The 12,185-nt window shown below is 37.4% G+C and overlaps 3 protein-coding genes across 6 annotated transcripts in view; 2 read left to right on the top strand and 1 right to left on the bottom strand.

Moving 5' to 3' along the window:
* il17rel (interleukin 17 receptor E-like) overlaps positions 1-2,513 on the bottom strand; it is a 29,931-nt gene extending 27,418 nt beyond the window's left edge. The window contains exon 1 of the mRNA XM_087312472.1: positions 193-2,513. Within this exon, the coding sequence (XP_087168598.1) occupies positions 193-294 (102 nt within the window). The 5' untranslated portion in view covers positions 295-2,513. The remainder of the gene's footprint in view (positions 1-192) is intronic.
* The window catches only part of parp6b (poly (ADP-ribose) polymerase family, member 6b), a 549,184-nt gene that overhangs the window by 166,523 nt on the left and 370,476 nt on the right, over positions 1-12,185 (top strand). The window lies entirely within an intron of this gene.
* ube2q2 (ubiquitin-conjugating enzyme E2Q family member 2) overlaps positions 8,820-12,185 on the top strand; it is a 36,018-nt gene continuing 32,652 nt past the window's right edge. For all 4 annotated transcript variants that reach the window (NM_001328204.2, NM_001328201.2, NM_001328203.2 and 1 more), the window contains 2 exon segments: positions 8,820-9,150; positions 10,491-10,595. In NM_001328204.2, the coding sequence (NP_001315133.1) occupies positions 8,992-9,150; positions 10,491-10,595 (264 nt within the window). In that variant the 5' untranslated portion in view covers positions 8,820-8,991.

Raw genomic sequence — 12,185 nt, 5'->3', positions numbered from 1 at the left:
ACTTCATTTTCGATGGTCAAACTTCTGACAAAATCTAAGGAGATTATAACCTATTCTAATAGAACACTTTGAATGAAAACCAAGCCGTTTTTAAAGCTCAAATTAATAAACATGTAGATTCTAAATTAAGTATAATCAACAAATCGTCTAATAGGTACTACCAAAATAAAATGTAAACAAAAACTGACAAACCTCAGAACAATTCCAACCACAATTCTGGTTCCTCTCAATCCTTTCCATTTGGACCGTGTGCTTCTGAAGTAGGAGCAGAAGAGGAAGCCAAAAACAGATCATTTTCGGTCAGTGTTTAGAGAATATCGCTCCTGTACAAACCTGCTTTATCGCTATGAATGACTGTCTGTCACACAACATATAACGCTTTGAAGATCAACCGGCATTGACATTTAGAGGGAAATTGACCCGCCCACAAAACAAAAAAAATTAAAAGTAGGGGAGAAGTGGGGGAAAGTTGCTCATCCATAGATCAAAATAAATGTGTTTATACCAGTAAACACAATTCAGGTGAATTATTTAGGCTATAAAAACATTGAAGATCGCCTCATAAATTAATTCACGCGTTGAACATCTCTCACTCTGCCACTTATTCTTTTACAACGCTTGACTATCATTTTACACAAAAGCTGTTGTAATGAAGTGTAGGCTAAAATCTATATTAGCCGCTAGATGGAGACAGACAGAACTTAAAAAAAACAATTTCTCAGCAAAATACGCAGAAATAACACACACATGTTGTTTTTCACATTTCAAAAGTACTTTCGCATTCCAAACGTTACATATTTCCAACAAGCACATTAAAATGTAAAATGACATCACAGTGAAATAATAAAAAATTAGCAGTTAGCAATGTTTAAAATGTATAAAAAGTTTGATTAACTACCAATCATCTACAGCTGGACACAACTAAGACACAACTACTAGCCTACTACTAGACATGCAGAAACATATTTTAAGGCAGTCGTTCTCAGACTTTTTTCATCAAGTACCACCTCAGAAAAAAATTGTCTCTCCATGTACCACGAAAATGAGCAGTATTGAAATACAGGAGCATAGTAGGCCCAGAAAAGCAGCTACAACTCTGCACAGTTAAAAAAAAAACCTGGCAAATTACCTCAAAAACATAGGCTATATGTCATATATGGCATATTATATACATAATTTTTGGTAAATTTTGAAATGTGTGTTGCATGTACATGACATATTTCATTTCTCCGCGTACCACTAGAAGAAAGCCTGCGTACCACTAGTGGTACACATACCACAGTTTGAGAACCACTGTTTTAAGGGATAGGGGACTCAAGTGGAAAATGGTACTTTTAAAAACTTTTTATTAAATAAAATATATTAGACTGAAGCAGGGGTCTCAAACTCAAATTAGCTAGTGCCATTTTAGTAACTGACAATTCATAGGAGGGCCGCTTTAACATTCAAGCACAAGAAAAAGGTGGAAACCTGACATAACTGATGCATCTTAGGAAAACAGATATGATGTTTATTTCAAGAATTACCTGTCAACAGTGATAATGCAAATCAGCATGCTTATCGTGTCACATCAGCTGCTGAAATATATCTGTGGCTGTTGTGTGTATGGCCGAGCGTTAGACACGCACTCAGTCATTCTTCTACAGAGTATATGCCGTCAAAACTCTAGCTTTTTGTTTCTTGTACATATTGAAGGAGTAGTTTAAATTGCCCTGAAAATACTACAGATATTGGCAGAATAATTATTGTTCTGTCCCAACCAATTGTTTTGTCTCAATAGCGTAAGAACAGCAGAAAGACGTTTGGGTAACTTGGGTAACTCAATATCTTTCTTTCTTTCTTCTTTTTATTTTTTAATTTTTTTATTTTTGTAAAACAAAGAGGGGACTTAACTTTAACAAGTTCAATTCAACTAGAAGTACAAATTTACTAATGTACATAGATTTATGGAAATCTTAATAAGCATATGAGAAAACTCTTTTAAATGAGACCATTTGAATCGAACATTAGTAAAATGATCATATTTGTTACACCACCAGCATAACATGTAAGCCATGAAGAAGTGTTTGTACAACAAAATACAGGTGGTATTAAACGAATTATAATCAAATGACCTTTAAATATTTACAAACAATAGAGCTTTAGTAACAATAGAGCACTAACGGACATGTATTTTAACGTTTAAATCAACCACAGAATAAAAACGCATGTGTGTTAGGCCCAATCCCAATTCGTCCCCTTGGTCCTTCCCCTTACCCCTACCCCTTGTTTTGTGCGTTCACACCAAGGGGTAGGGGTGTCCCAATTCTCTTTAGCTTGAAGCCCTCCGAACGAAGATTTTTCAGGACCACACTCGAAACCAAGGAGTACGAAAATTTTCCAGAATACACTGGCCACAACGGCAGTATTGCTGAACCCGGAAGTAAGGAGATGCACAAATTAGTATTTTTTGTCATTATTATGAATTTTCTAGTTTTAATATAGTCATAACTGCGTTTGGGTTTTACCGTCATGCTATTAAAAAAAAAATTTGCAAATTTTTTTTGCAAAATTTGCCATCTATAATCCATAATTATAACTTCTGTACAGCAGTCCCACAACATTCTGACACTCAAATACACTGTCAGTAATGTCTAGTGGCTGTGAATGAGCTTTTTACAGTGTCTGATATAATGTTGATGTTGTTTTTGGTGTGTTTAGATAGATGAATAAGCCCACTGTATAAATACACAGTACAGTTATGATCTTATTGCCGCTTTACATCGTAATGATAACATAACATATGCCTTTAGTATAAATGAAAAGATAAATAACAAAAAATAGCACAAATGGAGTAACGACAGCATTCGCGATCGTCTAATCTCATATGAAGGAAGAGATCGCGATGACATATGATGACGTGTGCAGGTGCTATAGTGCTGTCCCAATTCTTAGGGGTACATTTTGAAGCCCTTCCCCTTAAACTCCGATTGTAAGGGCCAAGGGGAAAATAGATACAAAAATATAATTGGGATTGGGCATTACTCTCGACCGTACACTGAGAGAAAATAAAGTAAAACTAAACTGAATGCAGTACTTTAAATGTCGACTAAGTGGCGGGTCAATACCACAAGTGGCTAGACACGCCTGCAAAAGCGTGGTTCAAAAATATGCGTTTTGGCGGGCCGAATCTCGTTATATTTTTGACATCAGTTGTGGGTTGTAAGTGGACCGTGTCCGCGGGTTGGCAGTTTGAGACCCCTGGGCTAAAGGATATTTCACCCTAAATTCAACATAAACTCACCCTTAATGAATAGTTAATCCAAAACTGAAAATCCTGTCACCATTTACTCACCTTTCAAATGTTCCAAACCTGTTTGATTTTTTTCCTTCAGTTAAACACACAAAATATATTTTGAAGAAAGCAGGAAACCCGTAACCACTGATATTCATGGTATTTGTTTTTCCTACACTTTGGAACGCAGTGATTTCAGGTTTTTAGCTTTCATTTTGCACAGCAAAATAAAGGTTTGGAACCACCTGAGGGTGAGTAAATTTTATTTTTTGGGTGAACTATCCCTTTTCAAACTATTAAAAGTTTGTTGTTGAACAAAAAATAATAATTTTGAAGTGGACACTAACTGACTAATAATAATAATAACAACAACAACAATTCCAGTGGTTGCTCTTGTTGTTTTAAAGATTACTAGTTTAAGATCAAAGATTAAAACTAGCTTAAAGATGCAAGGGAATGATCACATTAATAGCAGTGGTGGAAAGAGTACTGAAAAATCATACACAAGTAAAAGTATCATTACTTGCCTAAGAATGTACAAGTAGACTAAAAGTATCTTTTGTAAATATTACTCAAAGTATGAGTAGAAAGCTTTTTTAAAAGTTCTTAAGAGTAGCAAGTACAGTAAGTATTACGCTGTGAAAAGCTGATGCGTTTACATGTAATTTGTGCACGTGTGTGTGTAAACGTAACATTCTGTAGTGCATTTAGTTATTGTTTAAGGCCATTTTGGTCATCATACAGTAAACTTCTGTCATATTCTCATCAGTGACATTCAGTCTTAACAGTCCCTAGGTCATTGCGTGTAAAGTATCTTCTTGGACACTTTTAATATTCAAACAGTTTGCTGCATGTCTTGAGGTTGTTCAGCATGATGTGATTTACTTTCTATGTGCGATTTAGTTGGACAGAAATAGCATGACTGACTTTTCTTATCCCCATAGACTGGAAAAAAATAGTGACTGCAGACTGAAGGAATGTAGTCGAGTAAAAGTATCGATACTGCACTGAAAATCTACTCAAGGGAAAGTAAAAGTACACATTTTAAAAACTACTTAGTAAATTACAATTCTTGAGGGAAAACTACTCAATTACAGTAATTTGAGTATTTGTAATTTGTTTTTTACATCACTGATTGTTTGTTAGTACTCACCGCCCTAAAATATTCAGATTTAGATTTGTTCATAATTATCATTAATAATAACAATCCTTATTAACACTTACGAACATCTTATGACATATTTCTGTTATTATATTTTGTGTTCATTTTAGAATATGTGGATTAAAAATGCTTAATGAACAGAGCAAGATAATCATAAATTTTGAAAATGAGCACAAAAACCATGCGCACAAACGAGGAGGATAAAGTTTTTATGCAGTCAAAACAAATTAAACACATTTGCCAAATTATTTTCCAGTATGCACATTAAAAAGTCATGATGTTGTTTGTATATAGTCTCCCTTGTAGAAATGTTTTTTTTTTTTTTTTTCAAAACCATGGTGTTCTTGGACACCTCCCTAACTAAAGTCCCTTTCCCCAGTTGCTCAGTTTGGACAGGTTTGCCCACAAGGAGGTGTCCTGGTGGTTCCACTGTTCTTCCATTTAAAGATGATGGAGGCCACTGAGCTCATTCAGTCATCTTCACGGCTTGTTTCGTCCAATGACCTACATTCACTGTTAACTGTTGGACCTAATAATGACAGGTGTATTCCTTTCCAAATCAACTCAATCGACTGAAGTTATGGAATACAATCAGAAACACCTCAAGTATGATCAGTGGAAAAAAAATAGACCAGAGCTCAGTTTTAAGGGCCATAGTAAATGAAGGGATTGCCTACAGTATATATGCTTACATGTGATTTATTATATTGTATTTTTTTATTTTTATATATAAATAAAGATTTCAAACAATCTTATTTAATTTTTATTGTCATCAAGAGCTATTATTTGCAGAAATAATATTTTGGAATAAGTCTGTAACATAAAATGTAGGAAAGGTGAACACTTTCCAGACGCAGATTTTAAAAAAAAAATTTATGGTTATTATTATTATTTTTTTAATGGTTTATTTGCAGGATGGTGCAAAGAGAATATCATTGTCAGGAAGCAGACGGAAGAGCCTGGCCAATCCGTGACAATCATATAAGATGGGTTTCTCTGACTATATAGATTTATCATATAATAACTACAACTATAATTTAGAGTTGTATATTTATTATTTTTATTATTTACATTAATTGTGATCTTGAAATATGCAATGCCCAGCATTAATTCAATTCAATTCATGTTTATTTATATAGCCCTTTTTACAATGTAGATTGTGTCAAAGCAGCTTAACATAGAAGTTCTAGTAAAGTCCAGATTTCAGAGTTGAAATTCAGTTTAGTTCAGGTCAGTGTGGTTTACATTTCACTGCTGAAAGTTCAAACACTGTAGAGCAAATCCACCAAAGTGCAGCTCCACAAGTCTAAATCTGAGCAATGCAATGGCAACAGTGTCAAGGAAAAAAACTTCACCAATTGACGAAGTGAAAGGAAAGAAAAAACCTTGAAAGGTACCAGGCTCTGTTTGGCATAACCATCATTCTTCTGGCCAAATTTCCTGTGTGGAGCTGCAGTATAGGCACCAGATTCTGGAGAAACTGGATGTACATCGTGGAGAACTGCAGGTGTGACTTGGGTACCGGCGGGTGGTCATGCTGGCCCACAGGATCAATTCGGGAACTTGTTTGTCACTGTGGTCTTAAGAAATCAGTTTCATGCTCTCCACTCCTCCTTGACCACCACAGCATCAGCTCAGTATACGGCCTGGTCCAGGATAATGAATACCTTGGCATCATTTCTCCACAGGTCTTGGATCTCATCAATGGCACTGCATAGTCTCTAGGGGTCTTGGGATGAGTATCTCCAGGTGGAAATAGAGAATAAAGAAAATAATTTGCATGCTGTTCATAATGTATTTAAACGCAAAAATTAAGTGTTATAAATGAAAATAGCATTTATATAAACAAAACATAGAAACAAACAAGTAAACCATATGAATATTTCTAACAAAATGTCTGCTGCATTAAGACAGGAGGAGCGTATCCTATAGTTGGTTTTAATTTAAGCTCCCCTGCATGGAGCACACTCAGCATCATACCATTATGTGATGCATTGAGTGTATGCTTTACTAAAAAGAAAAATCTATAATCTATTTTTGAACTGCGAGAGCGTGTCTGAGCCTCGAACATTATCAGGAAGGCTATTCAAGGGTTTTTATGAGCCATACATATAAAGGCTCGACCTCCTTTACTCGACTTTGTTAGGTACTGCAGAAGCCCTGAGTTTTGAGATCTTAAAGATCAGGTTGTATTGTAGCGAGACAGAAGGTTGGTTAGATTAACAGGAGCTAGATTATTAAGATTCTTTAAAGCTTTATAGGTAAGATGCAGGGCTTAATTAATCCAAATCTGGCACCTCTGAAATATGATCTGCCGCCTCATTTTACAGATCCCAATCCTTAACCGCCTGCCTCCCCTGTCCGCTGTTCACTTTCACTTTCACTTTCTTTCGCGACTCCCCACCCCTTTTCACTTTCGTCCGCGACACTCCCCAACTCTTCACTTTCGTGCGCGCCACCTCTCCATTCTCGGGTAACATGCCGAATCCGTTACCCCGATCTGTCCCGGGACCTCGCAATTTACATTTTAAGCACTAGTAAAAAGCAATGTTTTATAACTAATACGGAACTTAACAGGCAGCCTGTGTAAGGAGGATACAATTGAGGTGATGTGATCATATTTTCTAGACTAGTAAGAACTCTGGCAGCAGCATTTTGTACTAACTGAAGTTTATTAAGTGAAAAGACCATTGCAGTAATCCAGTCTAGAAGTCATAAAACCATGAACTATCTTTTCTGCATCTGAGATGGATAGCATACTTTGTAATTTAGCAATATTTCTCAGATGAAAGAAGCTGGTTTTTGTGACATAGGGATATGATTTTTAAAAGTTAGATTGCTGTTTAATTTACCACCCAGATCTTTTACAGTAGAACTGGTAGGGCTTTGGGGGCTTAAGCCCCTGATGTATTGTCAAAAAGACCCTGATCTTTTGGAATATTCATTCATTCATTTTCTTGTCGGCTTAGTCCCTTTATTAATCCGGGGTTGCCACAGCAGAATGAACCGCCAACCTATCCAGCAAGTTTTTACGCAGCAGATGCGTAAAAACTTGCGTAAAGACCTTCTAACCGCAACCCATATCTGGGAAACATTCACACTCATACACTACGGACAATGTAGCTTACCCAATTCACCTGTACAGCATGTCTTTGGACTGTGGGGGAAACCAGAGCACCCGGAGGAAACCCACGCGAACGCAGGGAGAACATGCAAACTCCACACAGAAACGCCAACTGAGCCGAGGTTCGAACCAGCGACCTTCTTGCTGTGAGGTGACAGCACTACCTACTGCACCACTGTGTCGCCCTTTGAAGAAAACCGAAAAAAAAATCCCTTTAAATTCGATTATTTTTTAACTATTTTTGAATATCAATATTTTACAAGGTATTGAATTTAGAAATTCCAGTATCTTGACAACACTTGACCTAAGTTAATCCCTCTGTCTAAATGAACATGTTTGTAGCTTTGTATCACACTGGATAACAACTCACACTATAAAATAAATCATATTTTCAGATTTGAAGATAATTACATTTTCAAAAAAACAAACAGAAACTGCAAATCATGAGGTGATAGAAGGCTCTAGAGGTATGATATGGCTCATAACAGACTAGTAAATGAGAAATGGGTTAATTTATCAATGTTTTTTCCTTTTTGGTATTACAAGTCACAAAGCTTTACAATTCATTGTTAAAAGACAACTACAAAAAACTTTATTTATCATTAAACCATGTATAATCCTATTAATAAGAGTGGAGTAGATCACCTTTTGAAAGTGGGGGTATTTTAGTAGGGTGAATTAGAACTTCTTTCTTTGACTTCTTTGGGGTTAAGCCCCCTATCCATTTCAACCCTAACAACACCCTGATTTCCCCAAAATTGTAGTATTTGGTTACTTTCTGATCCTTCTCTTTTTAAATTTATTATTAATTTATAGCTTTTTCTGGCTAATTTTTACATCCATTAATGTAACATTTCAAAGAAACACCCCTATTTTTTATTTTCAGAAAGGACTTTGATGTATATGTGAACTCCTTAAAAGAGTGTAAATTGCATGTAAAACTCTTGTTGTAAAGCATTTAATTTGTTTAATTACCTGTAATTTTATGTATGTAACCTTTTTATCTTTTTATTAATATTGTATCTTTGTAAATGTTCTTTCTTGCATAATAAAAATAAATGCATATTATTATTATGTGTTTTTTTATTTTTATATGTTGGATAATGCAAGAGGACTGTCATAGACAAGAATGAAGACGAAGAATGGTCAACCACACGTTCACAAAACACAATTGGCGTCCCAGTAGTCCACGCAGATCTCGATCACCCACTTCCCCTCTCTCGCATTATTTCTTGGCGGGCGTTGTTTTGTCGTCTCTCCGGCCTCCAGTTCGCCTCTCTCTCCCCGCCCCCTCTTTGTTGTTTCTCTCCTCCAGCCTCCCTCCGCCGCCGCGCGCTCACACACACGCACTCTCGCTGGATCAGCTGCGCGCTCGCGGTCTCCGTGCGTCCCTTCCCCCCGCGGCCTGGCTGCTGATGAGATGAGTGGAAGATGTCGGTGTCGGGGCTGAAGGCCGAATTAAAGTTCCTGGAGTCAATCTTTGACCCAAACCATGAGCGATTTCGAATAATCGACTGGAAGCCAGACGAACTGAGCTGCCAGTTTAATGTGACGGGAGAAAAGCTGCTGATTATTCACTGCAACATCACGGTAAGATCCACCAGCCCCGTGTGTAGGTTTACATGCGAACAAGGCAAGGCCGAGTGAAACAACACCACCCACAAGCCCCTGTTTGCTCGAATAAAGCCACGATAGTGCGAATAAAAGCATTTAGGGTGATCAGTGTTCAGTTTTATAATCAAAAAGATGTCAAAATCACTGCTAAACAAGCAGCGCGAGCTACGCTTAGCTTGCTGGTGTATTAGCTAACAAAGTTAACTGCGTTTGCTCTCGGTTTCACTTTGTTGGCTTAATAAAACCATCAGCTAATCGTCAACGTTATTTATTCTTGTGTACAGGAGATGGTTGACCAAGACCTGTGGATGTTTTGTATTCTGCGTCACTTTAAATTAGTTGTCATGTAATTAGCTTGTGTGCTAATTTGGCTTAGCTGGTAGTTTAGCTTGCTAAACGACGTTTTGGGGTGAACTTATTTTTTTAAAATCTTTTTATCGCGGATTTGGGATGTTGTTTGTGGATTATTTATCGAGCATTGAAACATTTTGTGTAAACACAACAGTTCGTTAAATCCTCGGCTAGCTAATTTCGCAATTTGTTTAGCTGGTTTGTCGAAGTTCTCCGTTCAGCTAACTTGGGCCTGCTACGAAATGCGTAGATTTAAAATGCTCGAAGTTTGTTCAGTTTTTCGCCATGTAAATGATTTGATCATAAATGTATAATATTTTCGTAACTGTTAATGTTGCCTTACATGTGCTAGCAACATTAGCGCGTTTTCAGTCATCGCGTTTATTTGCCATTTCGCATCTTTGAGCGAAATCTGCATGTATGTTGAGTGTATGCTAACTGCACTACATTATGAAGGAGTGTTGTCATCAGAACCTACATTGTTTTTGCAAAACGACGCCACTGCAGTGCAACTGGCTGCTGTTTTTTTGTGTGTTCTAGAGGCCAGTTAGTTTGCTGAACTTGTATACTGATTTGAGGTGCTATGAGGTCAGTCTATGGTCCTGACAAGCAAAAGAATATCACATCGCCATCATTTTGGCTCTCCCTTGATGGAAGACACAATGGGAGGAGATTTCTAACTAGTGGATGAGAACATTATGTTCACATGATTTTACGTGGAAGATCATCAGCTCTGACAAACACTTCTCTGAAATAAACAACACTGCGCGGGTCTGCTGTGGTCTTTTCTCATTGAGAGAAGAAGCTGCAGAGTTGGATTCATTGGTTTGGCAGCTGTTAATGTGGCTGTTTGTCATGCAAGTGGCTGAACTGAAATGAGAAGACTTTAGCAACCTTGTGAAAGGACAAATGGGTTTGATACGGGTATGAAGATGCTGATTTTGTTACTCTTGATGTTTTTGTAGGAGTCTTATCCTTCAACACCACCAATATGGTTTGTTGATTCTGATGATCCAAGTCTGACTGAAGTCCTTGAGCGACTGGAGGATGTCAGAAAAGGCAATGCTTTGGTAAGGAAGTGTTTTTTTTCCACTTGAGATGGTAATGAGATGGTATTTTGATGCTTGATTGGTGGCAGTTAATTTTTTACCCTGTAGACAATTAATACTTTTATTTCATCTTGATAGAACTGTAAAGTAAAGTGCAAATACACTTAAAAATACATATATTAAGCAGCATAACGGTTTTTGAGAATTGAAACAGAATTTTTATTGACCCCAATAAGGATTGTTAAAAAGTAAAAAGAAAGATAAAAGTATAAAAGTAAAACTTAAATTTAATATCATTTTAGTTTAGGCAATGTATAATTGCATGCTAAAGTTTGCCTGAATCAATCTATGAATATAAGGATGCTGTGTAGTTTATGAAATCATTGAAGTCCTACTAGATTTGACATTATGGTGATTTGTTTACTGCAGTTACCAATGCAACACCATTATTTCTGCAATTCTATAGGTGCCAACCTGCTGAATTAGCTAGATTTAATATAATTTTTTCAGTATATGAATATTGTTGTAGTTTTGGATTAATTTCTTACATTAATATTTAGTTAATATACTGTAATTTAAAATCTCACTAGTGTTTACGGTTGAAAAGTGGTTATATTGTCTTAAAGTGGATGGAAAGAGTCTTATGGTGCTTTCACACCTGTGAATCGATTCAGTTGTTCCGAAACAGAGATTACAATCGTTACATTGCTCTTGGAGCGGTTCGCTTTCACACTACAAAGTTTCTAATCGGACCAAAGGAGCTAAAACAAGTCACGTGCGAGTAAACTCTCCTTACATTGATCAGAGTGTCAGGGTTTATTTTCCAGCATCCCGCTAAACTGTCAGGAGAGGTGGTGGTTTGGTGGTGATTGACAGGGTGCGCGCGTGCGACGTGTCTGAGGAGAGATGCGGTGGGGAGGGGTGAGAAGGGTGCATAACGATGCCTATTTAAGGACCGGGAGGGAGACGCGAGATTACCGGGAGTTCATCACTCGTTTGCGGGCATCCGGAGACTCACGAAACTTCCCACCCTACTCATAATTCTCTCTTCATATAGCCATAAGCCTATTACATATCCATAAAACACTGTGATATAACCGCGCTCGGATCGGATCGCTTTCTCACTGCAATCGAACTGCTCCAGGGTTCGTTTCAATCGAGCCAGAGACCACCTCATTCAAGCGATCTCGAAGCAATTACTTTGGCGCGGAACAGAGCGCGATTGCCCTGTTCACATTTGCCAAACGAACCGCGCTAACTGGGCAAACGAGATGCGTTCCGAAACAAAAGTGTAGGTGTGAAAGCACCCTTAAAGGTCTTGAATTTCACTCTCTGATTCTTGTATATACTCTGCATGGTTTCCGCTACATTCATTCTTCCATGGCGGTGTGCCAAGCCAAAATACATACTGTCACAGCTACATTACAGCTTCTCATTCAAATCGTTTTATTTTTTTAATAGCGGGTGATAACCGCACCAAAACGTATTAAAGGTTAAGTGAATTATAATAGCGCGAGTTTTTTTGTAACCGTAGTAGTGCTGTGCGTCATTTGTTTACCCTTTAAGGTGACGTGGTGACTGACAGGCTGACAGGTGCGTGAGGCCAGCAAA

The sequence above is a fragment of the Danio rerio genome, chromosome 25, assembly GCF_052040795.2.
Source record: "Danio rerio strain M-AB ecotype USA chromosome 25, GRCz13ab, whole genome shotgun sequence".
NCBI lineage: Eukaryota > Metazoa > Chordata > Actinopteri > Cypriniformes > Danionidae > Danio > Danio rerio.
This window is presented reverse-complemented; position numbering and strand designations above follow the sequence as displayed.